The sequence below is a fragment of the Epinephelus lanceolatus genome, chromosome 14 (assembly GCF_041903045.1).
Source record: "Epinephelus lanceolatus isolate andai-2023 chromosome 14, ASM4190304v1, whole genome shotgun sequence".
Classification (NCBI taxonomy): Eukaryota; Metazoa; Chordata; class Actinopteri; order Perciformes; family Serranidae; genus Epinephelus; species Epinephelus lanceolatus.
The window spans coordinates 13,023,039-13,039,195 of NC_135747.1; the positions used below are offsets into that span (position 1 = coordinate 13,023,039).

General features: G+C 41.9%; 1 protein-coding gene across 1 annotated transcript in view; it reads right to left on the reverse strand.

Moving 5' to 3' along the window:
• Positions 1-5,396, reverse strand: part of pth2ra (parathyroid hormone 2 receptor a) — a 95,071-nt gene extending 89,675 nt beyond the window's left edge. Inside the window, exon 1 of the mRNA XM_033617028.2 lies at positions 5,232-5,396. Coding sequence (XP_033472919.2) covers positions 5,232-5,318 — 87 coding nt within the window. The 5' untranslated portion in view covers positions 5,319-5,396. The remainder of the gene's footprint in view (positions 1-5,231) is intronic.
• Positions 5,397-16,157: the final 10,761 nt, after the last annotated feature.

Genomic DNA, 16,157 nt, shown 5'->3' on the forward strand with positions numbered 1-16,157 from the left:
TAAGTTGGTCTCTATATTGTCTCAATCACTATTAAAGACACCCTCCAGGCCAGGTTTAAAACTCTGCATTAAAATGCTATTGTTATGCAACAGGCATGTTTCCTCTTCCTCACTTAGAATTCTAGGATTTGTTCATATGCAAATATTGAAATGCCTGCAAGCAAAACACAAATATCATTTCATAGATGCGGTGAAGGTGCGTGTTTCATGTCTGTTCAGATACGAGCTAAGAGTACATGTATTTTTAGAAGCATACTCGTTTTTATCATATCATCAGAAAAATGAAATCAAACATGCATGTGTGCCTTCAGCTCGATCAAAAGAGGGAGCCTTTTATCAGCACCACATATGAAAGGATTCAAGGGGTTCAGAAAAAGATCACCATCTAAATCAGATGAGGTGAACATGCACATCACTGTTTCAGAAAGCTATGCAAATACACACATAGTCCAATTTCACTCGTCAGTCAAAAGGAGGCAGCTACTGTCAGCAATGCACCTATGTGATGAAGAAATTAGTTGCGTAAAAAAAAGACTTGTTGCAGTCCAATAATGAGCAGCTGTCACAATTCAGAAGCTTCAGAATAAGTTTGTTAAAAATTTATAAAACCATTACCCAAGGTGCCTTGGTAATGTTTGAAAAGAGGCTTCCAGCTCTCTCAGGATTAAGCACTTGACAAAGCCTGTCACTACAGGGAAAAGTTAATTTCCTGTTAAGATAAACTGATCTGCTTAAAAAAAAACTAGAAAACCAACAATATTTGAATTAACCTTATCACTAGAGGTTTTCCCAAACTATTTGTTATTCTATTATTTGCAATTTCATGGCAGCACAATATCCCTGCAGTGTTTTATTTTTGTTTTTTTTCACAGTATCCCTTTAATTTAGTATTTTCAGTAGTTCTGATGCCAAAGGCGCTGTCCATGGTACTGATAATGCAGAAAAACTCTCCTGCCCTCAATTCAAAATGGTGATACAACACCAACAATTTTACACGTTACACTGTATTCTGAGCAACCCACAGGATCACTCACAGGTCAGTGACAAATAACACTGCAAGTCTGGTGACTCACTGGCTCATTGTACACTCTTTTAGGTACCTTTACCTTTTTTACGCAGCTCCAACACTCAAAATGAATCAAATTGCAATCTAATTATGTGAGAATAGTGTACTTTGATCTACTGTTAGGTTAGAATAAAACAATATTGACTTTAAATCTGGTGACACTACAGGATATGGTGTCAAATCTGAAAAAAGGCAGAAAAATGACCAAAAACTTCCACAGGTCACTACTGCGTGGGAGATCACTTCAACAGCAGTGATACTAGCAGCATGTGGAAAGGCATGGGGGCTGTCACTGACTACAACAGCAAGTCTGTCTGTCCCAACAGTGATGATACACTGGCCAACGAGCTTACAGAAGCTTACGGAAACAACATTACAAGTCTACAGGAATCCTGGCTGTGGAGGATGAACAGGTTCTCCCACTGTGAACACATGATGCACCAACATGTTCTCACTCCAAACTCATCAAATACAGCAGCTTTGTCAGTGGCAAACCATGATGCTCTAGGTACCCATCTAGCGTCAGTTTCGAATGTGTCAGTTTCCACGTCAGCTTCCGATCACTACATGCTACAGTGTCAAAATGAACTTCTGTCTTCACAGGAAACGAAGGTTTTGCCTCCAAAACTTACCTTGGTTTGGTTTGCTGCAGCCAGAACTCTGTTACTACCTGTCTTTTGGCAATAAATAAATAATTTCTTACAGTTAAATGAAGACAAAACTGAAATCCGAAGTTACAAGTCTTGGCATGATCCTTGACTCAGATCTAAGCTTCAAGGCCCACATTAACAAGGTGACGTAAACATCATTTTGCCACCTCAGAAAAAACAGCCAAGGCGCAACCACTTCTAAATGAAAAAGATGCAATTGATTCCTGCCTTTATTTCAAGCCGCCTCGACTACTGTGACGCACTTCATACTGGCCTCCACTGAGAGGAACGCCACTGAGAGACTTCAGCTCATTCAAAACTCTGCAGTTCGGCTATTAACCAAAACCAAGAGGAGAGAGCACATCAGGCCAGTCTCAGCTGCTCTGCACTGGCGTCCTGTTACATTTAGAATTGAATTTTAAGTCCTCCTCCTTGTATACAAAGCCCAAAATGGGCTCTGGACCGAGCCACATTGCTAACTCGCTGGTTAACTATTTGCCTCCAAGAACACCGTGATCATCTGCTGCTGGTTTGTTGGAGGTTCCCAGCAACAGCCCGAAGAAGATCAGGGATGCAGCCTTTTTCAGTTACGCCCCAAAGCTATGGAGCACACCACCTATAGATATCAGGGAAGCTAGTTCACTAATTGTTTTTTTTTTTTTTTTAAAAAAAAAAAGCTAAAAACGCATCTGTTCACTTTAGCCTTAAACTAGCTCTGACTTTCCTGATACAGGTCTGAAACTCTTTCTATTCACACTTCACACTGCTGCAACTCTTTTAAAATCTTACTTGATGGTTGATGGTTTTATGAATCAGTTAATCCTTGTTTTAAACTGTTTTAAATATCCGTTTATATTAAATTGCCTTGCCTGTTTTATGTCCGTTATGTGTATTCTCATGTGAAGCACTCAGTGCTTATACTACCCTTATTGTAAAGCACTAAATTTCTTGTATGAATCATTATTATTATTATTATTATTATTAAAACTACATAAGATTTAGACAAGAAAGCTACTTGGTTAGGTTGAAAAACATATGATTTGGGTTAAAACAACTGCGTTTGTTACAGTAACTTAACTAATATGTTATTTGACGACTATGCCACATAACATATGTCAATAACATGTTACATGGTTGAAAAAATCAAGTTGCTTTTTTGGTTTCACATGAGACACAAACACCAGTTTCCTGGGTGAAAGTCCAATGTGTGTTTCCCTCCTGCCCACTCAGACTTTCTCGCTCTTTCTACTATGTTTAGTCACAGATAGGATTACAAATTTGCCCAACAGCATGCTGATGTATTTACAAAAATCTTAAATCTGTCTCTGTCTCTGCCAACCGTAACAAAGTGCAACCTGAATGACTACTGTCCGGTCGCCCTCACACCAGCAGTAATGATGTGCTTTGAAAGGGTGATCTTCTCCCTCATCAAAGCCATTACCTCTGCCTCACTGGACACAGTTTGCTGACAGAGCCAACAGATGCTCAGAGGACACCATCATTCTGGCTCTTCACACTGTTGTGACTCATCACTCTGCAACCAGAGTTTTTTGTCAGAGCACCCTCAGGTGGTAAGATTGGGCCCCCTACCTGTCCTCCACTACAGCTCTGTGCACCAGCATACCACACGGTCATGTACTGAGCCCCAGCTTCTACCTCCTCTTCACACAGGATTGTGTTCCTGCATTCACCACTAACACCATCATTTAATTTGCAGATGGCACAACGGTGGACGAGCTGATTTCCAACAGCGATGAACCAGGCTACAGAGCGCAGGTACAGCATCTGGTGAGCTGGTGCTGAAATAACAACCTGTCCCTTAATATAGCAAAAGCCAAGGAGCTCATTATGAAATTTAGAAGTTCAGAGTGCGCTGCAGTCTACATTACCCACATTTCAGAGGACCTCACATGGTCAATTAACACCACTGTATTGGTTAGTAAACTGCAGCAACAGCTGTTTATTCCTGATGCTGACAAAAAGCTGCTCTGCCTCAACAGATGCTGGTGACTTTGTACTGCTGCACCAGAGAGTGTCTAAACATACAGCATCTCTGTTTTGTGTCTCAGTTGCACAGCAGCATATAGGAAAGCTCTTCAGCGGGTTGCCTCCAGAGCTCAGAAGATCAGTGGGACATGGCTTCGAGCCCTGGAGGACATCTACATCAAATCCTGCCTCAGAAAAACTACCAGCATCTGTATGAACTCCACACAGCCATGCCACCATCTGTTTGAACTCCTTCCATCTAGCAGACGCTTTAAAGCCCTCTACGCCTGCACCTTCAGACCGAAAAATAGCTTTTTTTCCCTGGAGCCAAACAGCACTGTTATCAGTCCATTAGGTGCCCCCTATAACCTGCCAAACTGCTCCGACAATGTGTGGCACAAATGAGTTTTTTACAACACTGGTACTGCATTGTAAGTTCTGTTTGCACTGTTTTGCTTTTGTTGCTATTTGCACTATTTAAAAACTGTTCTTTTTCTTTACCTTATTTAGTAATGCTTTGTAATGGAGATGCAGGGTGAATCTCGCTGTATTTGTACAGTGACAATAAAAAAATATTCTATTCCATACGATTCCCTCAAGGGGTCCTGGGGGTTCTCAGAAAAATGGGGATGAGTTTATTTTCACAATTTATTTCAGTATAACTGAGCCCAATGTGAGCAAGAATCAAAAGAGTGACTATACCCATCACAGGTTTCACTTCCCCCGTGCATATCTCCTCAACTGTCCCTCACAACTAATAGCCAAAACCTGTTCAGATGGAGGTCCCTGAAGCAAAATCTTATTAAAAAGGGGACCGTGACCTAATATGCATCAGTCCAGCGATCCTTGACACAAATAAGGTTGAGAACCACATATAGATTATCATCAGATGCTGTAAAGCATGCAATGTGAGGCATTGAGTGAGGCAAATAAGCAGATCATTGTTACTGATACAACTCCTTAAATCAGGAACAAAAAGCTCCTGAAAAGTGAAGCTTGTTATAAACGCAGACTCTGCAGTGCCAGTGTTGCACTGATTTTGTGATAATCACTAAAAAAAGATCAGCCATGGAACAGAGAAACAAATGTTGGTTGGATATCAACAGGTCAGAGTGTTACAGAGCAGCAGACAAACTGAACTAAACGCTGTAAAGGCTGCCAGGTTGGACCCATGAAAGCACAAAATACAGCTCTGTGCCTTTTGTATCCAGACAGTAAATACCTCAGCAACACTGAGATCATGGGGAGATACAGAGAAGATGGACAGCATGCTTTATTTCATACAAAAATAAGTGTTCTGTGCAGCTTGGCTGTTGTGTCTGTATACTCGGGGGTAAAACTGAGCCACGTTGCTGCATATTATATTCATGTGCGAGTCACAGCTATTCTGACTGACTATTCCCCAAAGTAATAATGCTTAAATTGCGGCAGTAATAGGCTGGAGAGGGGGTTGTTCTAATGCAATCTATGTAAAAACGTGCAAAACGTGATGCTGAAAAACAAAAAACAAGTGGATACATGTTAATTACCTGTGCGTCAACTGAAGTCCAGCACAAGAAAAAGTTTGAGACTAATATCCAAACGAACAAGTTCATAGTTCGTAGGTCTGCCTTCATCTCCTGCAGCGTAAAAATATATGAACTATACGTTCATGTGAGTTCAAGCAGCTTTACGCATGAGATTAACATCCCCGCTGTAGCCGGCGCATCACTGAGTAGAAGAGCTTCACCTCATGAGAAAGTTTCATTCCAAGTTGTGGTCCAAAACTGAGTTGCCCAGCGTAGTGAGAAGGATGTGACAGTACACCTCATCAGATCATAAATTCCCCGATGATTTCCTACTCGGGTTCTCCTCTGGCACACTCAGAGGGATTCCCAGGAGTGAGTACCGTGACATCGCAGCCCCTGCGGAGAAGGAGACCCGGACGCACGCTGGCACCGGAGATTTCAGTCGGGGATGTGGCGCGAGCTCGAGACGAGCGCGAGGAGAAGAAAAGTGACCCTCTTGTCACAAGTGTCATTATGCAAACCCCTATCTGCCATGCACCCCCCTCAGCCTGTGCGCACTCTCCACCAAACTGTTGGACGGTGCGTAAGCGCTGCCTATGCCTTGAACGAGTCACCACCACCACGTGACGTGATTAAGATATTCTCTCCCCTCGCACATCTTGGCACGCGCAATTTGTGAAAGGGACCTGGAGGGTAGCAGCGTCTCTGACGCACAGACATATTTTCTATACCGTCAATTGAGATGTTTTTACCTGTTCTTTTAATTGTATCTCTCTTTTTCCAATATGTGTTTATAAACTTGTACTTACCACGACAATAAAATGTCATGAGACTAATGTGAAAGATTAATGTTTAAATATGAAAATTGCTTATCAGACTTCCCAGCATGCATTCTATCAGCCCCTTCTCCTTGTTAGCTTATCAAGTGACCCAGACACCTACAGAAGCTGAGCCAGCTTCTACAGGTAAGGTGTGATATATCTGTGATACAATAACTGCAATGTAAGACCTTCCTGCGGTACTCTGAGGCAGCAAAACAAACTGTAAACACAACATTGATTTAACATCACCTTATGTAAAATGGATATGGTGAACTTGTTGCAAACAGTTGGCTACTCATCCAGCAGGCAGGGCAACACTGAGCTGGCAACTGGCCATCTGATGAATTAATGGCATTATTCTTCTTTCAGCTGTTCTTTTACTCCTTAACTGCAGACAAAAGACAAAACATTTCTTTTAGCTGCTAAATACTCCATAATGTTCACCAGCAAGTCAACAAACATTTTCTGTCTTCTGTTTGGTGATGATTTGGTAGTGTACTGTGGGTTTTTAGCAGCTTTTCTGCCAAAACAGCCTCAGGCTGCAGCTGTGAGAGTGGTGAAAGTGAACCAAAACAATGAAGTTGCTTTTCTGCAGGCGATGTTTGTAGTAATCCCTTATTTCACAGGCTGAAGAGAGGATTGTTAGAATGAAACAAAAATTCTGCAACAGAAAATACTGAGTATTAAAGTGTCAAATAATTTCGTGAATGCATCATGGGTGTCCTCATCTGGGCGAAGTCCAGCACAAGAAAATGTTCAAGACCAATATCCACCTTAACAAATTCACACCAGACAAAACATTTATGTAATTATTGAACATTTGTATCAATTAATTTGCCTAGGACTAGATCAAGGTCAGATTCAAGCTGCAACCTCTGCTGTTTACAGCCTGGTACAAAAAAATGTTTTGATCTCTATAGCTAATTTCCCTATTAATGGCAACTGTGGGGGGCGGGAGGCTTACAGTTACGCAGAATTAAGGGAGAGCCACTTTGAGTGACAGGCTGTCTGCCAATAGTGTCCTCAGCTTCTCAGTCAGATCCATCGCTCGCCCCTCCACAGTGCCAGCCTCCCAACCAAATGTGGTTACTTACGGCTCAAAAAAATTAAGACGGCGAAGATCAAAATGTCAGATTCGAGGCTTAAAAATGTGAGTCCACAAACCAATGGGTGACATCACATTCATTCATTTTACAGTCTATGAGCTGTGAATACATAAAGTTGAAGTTGGTAACTTTCATTAAAATAACTTTTTGTCACATATGCCGAAATGGTCACTACTTCTTTACAGTTGTACATGCATGAGACAATCTGTGACAGGTGATCTGACCACCACAAGTGAATGAAAACAACAAATCAGAGTCTCTAATGCAGCTATTATGAGCTGCAGTCAAACTGTCACACTAGGCAGCACTGATTCTGTTACTGCATTGTCTATTTCTCACCTCAGATGTTTTCAGAAACATATTTTAGTGCACTGTTTAGCTATAAAATTAGAACGTTTTCTCCAGCTGGTGGGCGGTGCTTGGTAGGATAACTTTGCAACATGGCAGCTGGGTCACAAACTCTCTCATTTTGCAGCTAAACAGTGCACCAAAATATGTTTCTGAAAACATTTGAGTCAAGAAATAGGCAATGCAGTAACATATTCTTAATTCATTCAATAGATCAGAGGCATTCTCGGAACCCATCGGCTGTCTGCCGGAAGTCAGACGGCGATACAGCCTCTGGGGCAGAGAGTATGGATACCAAGAGGCGAAGCTCAATAGAACGCCCCATAGCAACAGACTCGCCCATGGTTTCGTCCTACCGCCGCCATTTTGGACTGTCAGCAGACCGCAGCAGACCCGCTTGCATACAAAAACACACAGACAAACTTAAGTATATCGCTATTAATTTTGCTTACAATGCTACTCACCTCGTGATAACGTTAGCTTGGTCACAGCTGCTTTTTCACGTTTTTTAAAGCAAAATATAGACTTTAAAAAAAAACGAAACGAAGAAAAACGGCCGAGATGGCATCTCTACATATTACATCCACTTATGAGAAGATTAACTTAATTACTCCTTCAAAATCACCCCATAAGCCAATCTACCAAAAATAAAAAAAAATAGGCTAAATAAAAAAAAAAATATTTTAACTAGAAACACATTAATGGCGATGTCACATAGTCAGGAATAAAGATTTATTTACAGTTTGTACAGTAAGGGGGCAGTAATAATAATAACAATAATAATAATAATATAGGCTATTTTAATATGATATATTTTAATGCTAAAGCAGTAATCAGTTCAGATATAAATGGTCCAAGAGGCCATATAGCCTATATGTGTGTGTGTGTGTGTGTGTTACCTTCCCTCCAAAACTGGCATATTAAATTGATATTAAAACACTTACAAAACTTACACCTCAGGAGTTCTTACCTGTTGGGATCCTTCGGGAAACGGTGGAAGGCCAGGTGCGGGGTGTTCCACTGATAGTTGTTGCAGTTAATTGCACTACACTGTTTTCTTTAACTTTTTTTCCCCACTCTCCTTGACATTTTGCATGTTGTCTGGGCGCAACAGTCCAAGCTCAACAGTTCAAAATGGCGGCAGCGCCCCTAGTGGCTGTTGGCAAAAATTCAACGGAGCTTCGCCTCTTGGTATCCATGCTCTTTGTCTGGGGGCAGACCCCCGATTTTTTGGCATTTCCGGTTTGATTTGGGCGGAGGAGGCGAATTTCCGTTTCCGACTTCCGTTTATATATAAGTAAATATGCTGAACCACTGCGATGGATTCAGAGTTTGCAGTGACGCCAATTATGTTCCGCCTGGTTAGTTCACCGCACGGACCGTTTAACCTGGCAACAACTGCAGCCGGCTCAAATGTGATTGGTCAATATCACGCGGACTACAAACAGCCTACAACCGGAAACCAGGGTTCTTCCGCTCTTCTTCCGGAGGCAAGATCTCCAGGGTTTGCCTACAGACTCTACATTCACTGAATGTAGAGTCTGTATATAGAGACTAGATCAGAGGTGTCTAGTTTTCTGTGCTTGATGCAGGTGACGCTTAGAGCACACTTTAGTCTTTGACCGTGTTTGGCAGGTTTATCATGCTTCAGCTTTGTTGATTTATTGTGCTACTATGTTTCATTTGGTATTTCTGAAGAAGAAAGTTTTCAATACAGTTTGCAACAACGACTACAGAGTTTAACTGAATGACATGGCAACTATTATGTTCAGATTAAGTGGTATTTTCAAGACAGATGGAGCTGCACCCACATAATCATTAACAGTTTTAATTACAGTCATTCAACACTTTGACCCAATCATCCTAACATTCCATTCAACTTGCAATTTAATAGCATCCAAACACACGTTAAGCTGAGTCACTGCAACATTTTTACTCTCTTCTGAATTTCTTTGATTCAGTATTTTTAGAGCCCGTGGTGTTGAAGGAGCTGTCCATGGTGCTGACAAGGCAGGATAAGGCAGCAGTTCAAACCAAACCTGTGAACAAGCATTGGTAACACCTGGTCACTGTTTGTGCTTTAATGAGGTTGGTATTTAGGAAGGCATGACATTGGATGGCCCTCACTTAGCACCAATTATTGTCAAGTTTTTGCCAAGAGTAATTCTGTGTGAAAAACCCCCACATCTGTTCACCTCTTTAAAAGGGCTGTAACTGTTTATTGAGCATGTTGAGCATGGATCTATTATGTCGCCTAGACTGTTGCACAGTGTGCATGTGGGCAGAGCCTGTCTAATGACTCAGTAATGAACTAATGCATTTAGCGCATATGCCACGGACTCACACAGTGCAGCATTCTGTTCAAGTGGTAACTGTTGATGACATGCAGCTGTCAAATTGATATTTGTAGGCTGCCATTTACCCAGCATGTAATGGGTATTTAAAAAAACACTTTACAGCCTTATGTTAGCGGTGTAACAATAGAGAGGAGAGACAGAATGAGACAGTGGACAAGATAGAAAAACGTGGCATTTTCTAGTGGGCGCATTTTTGTAGAAATAGATAAAGGATCCTGGGAGCACACACCCTCTGTCATGAAAAACGGTTTGAATAGGCTGTGATTGCATGATTTCACACCCAATCACTTATTTTTCCTCCGCTTAATTAGTGGATAAAGGTCATCCATGTGTTCTTCTCAGCATCTCGCCAAGGCCTCGGCAAAGTGCTGGGGGGGATGTCCTGATGATAGCTGAAGTTTTGAGAAACCAATACAAATCCACAGACGTAACCCCTTGTCAGCGAAATTAAAGCCTCTCAAAGCTCATTTGGCTCGGACTTAACTGTATGGCTCCTGTAGCTGCTTGCTCTCACCAGGCAATTACACATATCTCTGGGAATGCTTGCTCTGTATAAAAAAGGCTCTTGGGACATCTAAATCAAAGGTAATGTGAATGCTGGTGTTTCCTTCTCAGTGTTCAGTGCATATTAAGCTCACGTTTGCACAGAGTAATGGTCTGTGCCGTGGTCTTTTGTTCCACAAAAGGTGCTGAATTTTCAATAATGTGTTTCGTTTTGCTCTCCCATTGATTCTCTTTCACAGCTCCTGTAGAGGCCATTGACATTTTGTGTTTCAGTTTGCTCAGTGGAGCTCAATAGGCATCTTAGCTCTTCTAAGATTAGTAAAGGCTGCTATTTCTGAGCAGAGGAATTTGCTGGCACATTAGATTGACCCCCAAAAAACCATCAAACCATACCATATGATTTCTGTAAACACAAAAGACAAATAGTAATTATCGTTTTCTTAATTTAGCCACAAAAATGTATTCATATAATTATAATTGTAACAAGAGAGAGAACAAGAACAACAGAAAAGAAAAAAATGAAAGAACCAAGAAGGGTTTTGAGGGATTTCTTTAAGGTGGAGAGTGAGGGAGAGTCTCTGATGTATTTAGGGAGTGAGTTCCGGAGGTTGAAAGCAGCACTGGAGAAAGCCATGTTCCCCCAGGTTAGTCCTGAGAGTGCAGGAGGGAGTGTGCCGGTGCCAGGGTGTGGAGAGCTTTATAGGTGATGAGGAGGAGTTTGAAGTGGATATGCTGGAGGATGTTGAGCCTGTGGAGGTTATGAGGGTAAAGGGTGATGTGATCACGAGTGTGGGAGTGTGTGAGAAGACAATCAGCAGAATTCTGGATATACTGTTTGACAGTTTTGGATGATGAACCATAGGTGCAGTAATCAAGTCTGGAAGTGACAAATGTGTGAATGAGTCTCTGCAGCTGAAAAAGATAGGGATGAACGGAGGCGGGCAATGCTTCTGAGATGGAAGGAGAGGGTTTGATCGAAGATGACACCAAGATTACAGAAATGGGGGGAGGTGAACACAGTGGAGCCATCAGTGGAGAGGGAGAGGTTATGGTGGATTTGAGAAGAGATTTGGGGCCGATGATCATGACTTCTGATTTGTCACAGTTAAGTCTGAGGAAGCTGGTTTGAAGCCAGGATTTTATTTCAGTGATGCAGCTGGCGAGGATAGAGCGAGTGGCAGGAGTGACGGCTTTGGTGGAGATGTGGAACTGAACGTCGCCGACAAAGCAGTGAAACTGAAGTCCATGATGGCGGATTATTTGACATGGGGGGAAAATGTGCAGGATGAAGAGGAGGGGGCTGAGACCTAAACCTTGGGGAACACCATCAGAGAGGGGAGCAGTGAGGGATGTAACAAGTGTGACTGAACCTAAATGCAGCACTCCAGAGGTCTGTTGGTAATGACCTTTTTTTTATACACAGAGTAAACATGAACTCAAGCTGACGAAGATATTCTAGTAACAATTCATTCTTTGGGCTCAGAGCCTACACACAGTCTCTGGGTTCAGGGGCCAGAGAATGGACCAGGCCGAACTCGGAAATGGGACCGAAAATGAGGACTTGATTCCTCAGGCCCGAACAGTTCAGTCTGCTAGCAGGCAGAGGTAACAAAGAGGGGCTTACTGAAGGTGTGCTTGAGAAGGGGAGGGGTCCGGAAGCAGAAGAGCAGTCCAGAGAAGCAGCAGAGCCAACGCAGGATGAGGAGCTGGAAAGTAGCAGCCAGTCGATGGATCGAGGAGCCAACAGGTAGGTGAAAGGAAGGCACACACACAAGGCAGCGTGTGGAGTCACACAGATAGTCTCATAGCCGCAGCAGCCAACTAACAACCAGGTGGGAACACTCACGCTGAAACGTCATCAGGAAAACACCACACAGCCACAGGTGGACAGAAACCAGAGACGCTGAGGCAGAACTCGTGGTTGGGGACAGAAGGCTGGTGAGATTACCTGGAAACAGATGACGTAGACAGGTCAGAGGTATGTGCATGTGGGTGAAGAACAATCTGGTAAAGTGTGTGTGTAGGAGAGGTTTAAATACCAGGCTGATTGGCTGATGAGCTGCAGCTGTGGAGGCAGGTGAGTGGAATGGGGTGATCAGGTGGAAAAACACTGGGAGAGCAGGGGAGCAGAATGCAGGCTGCGACAGGGGTTTTGCATTTGTGTATGGTGATGAACTGATGTCTGAAGGAAAGGTAGGATTTGAGCCAGGAAGCACAATGTGATCACTATTTAGCATTTTACTGAACAACTAAATTAACAAAATCATTATCATGTTGTTAAAATTTCGATTTAGATTATATATTGTGTGTTTAAGGTGTCTCTGAACTTCTATCTCCAGTCAAATAATTGCATATCACTGTATTCTTGATTGTGATTCACTAGTTTAACTCAATCCACTCCTCACCTGGGTAAAGATGGGCCAAGAAAGACGTCTTTTTAGAAAGTTATATTTAAAACTATTTATGCAGCATCTGTGTAGTGATGTAATATACTGTAAGTACATGGCTTGCTTGGAGACATTACTTCAGTAAAAAGTGTGGGTGAAAATCAAAAAGGTGCATGCACAGATGCACAGTGTTTTTCTCGCAGTAAACGTTAAAACTTAACAAAATTTTCATTAATTGCCTTGTGTTTTAAAATGATAACTTCCAAGAAAAGCATAGAAAAGCTCCTCAGCACATGTATGTTTTGCCTGTGATAAATTGGTGCTCAGCCTGACAGACACCCGGAGAGTGTTGCTGCTGAGCTGCTTCACTTCTGAGTGCCTGAGATGAGAGAGAAGCAGACTGAGGCAGAGCGCACTAATTCCTGCCAGCTCGCTTCACAGCATGGAGTTTGTGTTGTGATGATGTAAATTAGCCACCAGCCAACCAGCCAGGTTCGTGAACACTCTTCTGTCCGTTCTCACAGTTGTTTGAATTGTCCAGTGTGGGAACTAGGGTGCACAATGTCAGGAAAACATGCTACTGTATATGCGATAATGGTATTGAATACTGCGCTGATGATATAACTCGAGATAAATAAACATATAGTGAAGTATACAATCTTAATGTCTTTTTGATTTGGGTTTGCACTGCTAACATAGTCCCCAGACAAAGATTAGCCTATGCACGATGAACAAAAAAAAGAAAATTAAATGCAGTGATGTTTATAGGTTTTAATATAGTCAGTCCTTGGGACCAACAGGGGTGGTCATTTGAGTGAGTCTCCCCAAAAAATGCAATTTTTGACCGATTGTACTATTAAACTCATGTTGAATGTTATGTGGTTCTGATTAGAGTAATATTCATGTATGTATCTGAATGTTAAATATAATCCCAAATCTGAAAACTTATGTACAATACCACATACAGTATATGTATCTTTGTATACAGTAAGTGTACAAAACATTATACAAATGTCACATCTTGTGCTGATTTTAGAGAGTGCCAAAATCATCTACCCAGTATGAGGTCAATAAGATGTGATATGTGATTGTGATTTATGAAAATCCCATAGAAACAGAATTTCTACGGGTAATCCAAAAAAAAAGTAAAAAAAAAAAAAGTTACTGTATATGAATGAAGGAATGAAGGAATGAATGAATTAATGAGTTAATCGTTTATTTTCATGTCTAGCCGTTTCAAAAGACAAAAGGTTTTCTTTAAATGTATGTAAATAATCCCGATTATTCACATACATTTAAAGAAAACCTTTTTTTCTAGTGCCATCATGCTGACACAGAACAAAATAAATGTAATAGTTCAACATTTTGAGAAATATATTTATTCTCTTTCATTCTGAGAAGAGTTTTTATGTGTCCTTTCCACTTATTGAGAATACAAACAAAACCGGAAACAACAACAACAAAACTGCCTTGCGCAAGATACACACGGTAAGAAAATGGTGGCTACCAGTGAAAATATTTTTTCAACAGGGTGCGTCCCCTTGACAATACAACATCATAGGGTCATCATCTACGTGAGTCAGTACAGTATTGATCAGTAGCACAATTACATTATCACAATGGAGCTTTATGGGGGGGAAAAACAAGGTGTGTATCCTGGAGGGTAAAGCACCATCATCACTAACATAGTCTCTTTATACAGACTCTACATTCAGTGAATGTAGAGTCTGTATAAAGAGACTCTACATTCAGTGAATGTAGAGTCTGTAGGCAAACCCCGGAGATCTTGCCTCTGGAAGAAGAGCGGAAGAGCCCTTGTTTCCAGTTGTTGGTGGAACATAATTGGCGTCACTGCAAACTCTGAATCCATCACAGTGATTCAGCATATTTACTTATATATAAACGGAAGTCAGAAACGGAAATTCGCCTCCTCCGCCCAAATCAAACCGGAATGCCAAAAAATCAGGGCTCTGCCCCCAGAGGCTATATCGCCGTCTGCCGGAAGTCAGACGCTGAATACAGCCGATGGGTTCCGAGAATGTCACTAACATGACTGAGTAAAGCATCTGCTGTCACAGCTGAAGTTGCGGCCTAAGATAACAGGACTGTCTGTAGTAATATCCTACATACTCGTGAATTTGGGTGTATTTTAAAACCTTAAAATACAAGGTTATTGTCTACTGGTGGTCCCTGTGCCACCCTGCCTTCTTTCCTGGGAAACAGGCAATGAGCTTCAGAGAGGCATGGATAGGCATTGTCCAAAAAAACAGGCTGCCCGCTACCATACTGATCCTAAAATGACCCAGAAACTTGCTTGTGCCAATCAGTTACCTTAACAAATTCTTGATACAGTTCATTCTTCTCCAAGTATCCCATTCTCTCTCTATGGACATGACAACACATATGAGCTAATAAAGTAATTAAATTACTTAAAATGAATTAATGTGTGGGCAGCACAGTGTTGTGGTGGCCTCACAGCAAGAGGATTCCTGGTTCGATCCCAGGAGGGATTCCTTCTGTGCGGAGTTTGCATGTTCTCCCCGTGTCAGCGTGGGATTTCTCCGGGTACTCCGGCTTCCTCCCACAGTCCAAAGACATGCAGGTTAATTGGTGACTCTAAATTGTCCGTAGGTGTGAATGTGAGCGTGAATGGTTGTCTGTCTCTATGTGTCAGCCCTGCGATAGTCTGGCGACCTGTCCAGGGTGAACCCTGCCTCTCGCCCAATGTCAGCTGGGATAGACTCCAGCCCCCCACGACCCTCAAAAGGATGAGTGGTTATGAAAATGGATGGATGGATGGATGGATGGATGGAACTAATGTGTCATTGATGTGCATATGCATATGTGTTACATGCCCATATAAAGAGGTTACTTACCCAAACAATAGAGGAGGTTAGAGTGAATCATGCTTACATGTATGATGACTCTTCGGACAGAACATTAAGTTACATAAGCTGATCTATAGGAGAATACATCTATAGTAGGATCATGTAGCTTTGCAGAACTGACAATTAAATAACTTTTTTAAAGGCATTTACTCAAAACTTATCCAGCAGCATAGCATTATTAAGGTATTGGATTAACCACTACGCTGTATTATGGCACACAAGACCAATAAAGGACATCAGACCACAGCATTTGCACCACAGCCCAGTTCACCAGCTGCATCCTCAAACATGAGCTGCTTTCCCCCTTATGCATGCACTTTGTAACCATGATGAAAATGGAGGTATGAACGGTCTTGGAGAGATAATGGCAATAATTAAAATGCTTGTTCATGTGGTTGGAAAGAGATTGAGGACTTTAAAACAGCCATCAATACGGACTTTGCTACACTGCGCAATACCGTGTGCAATTTGGAATGTTGAAGCTCTGAAACCTGAGGATAAATGGCTAGGACTGACTGACTCATAGCAAAATAAAT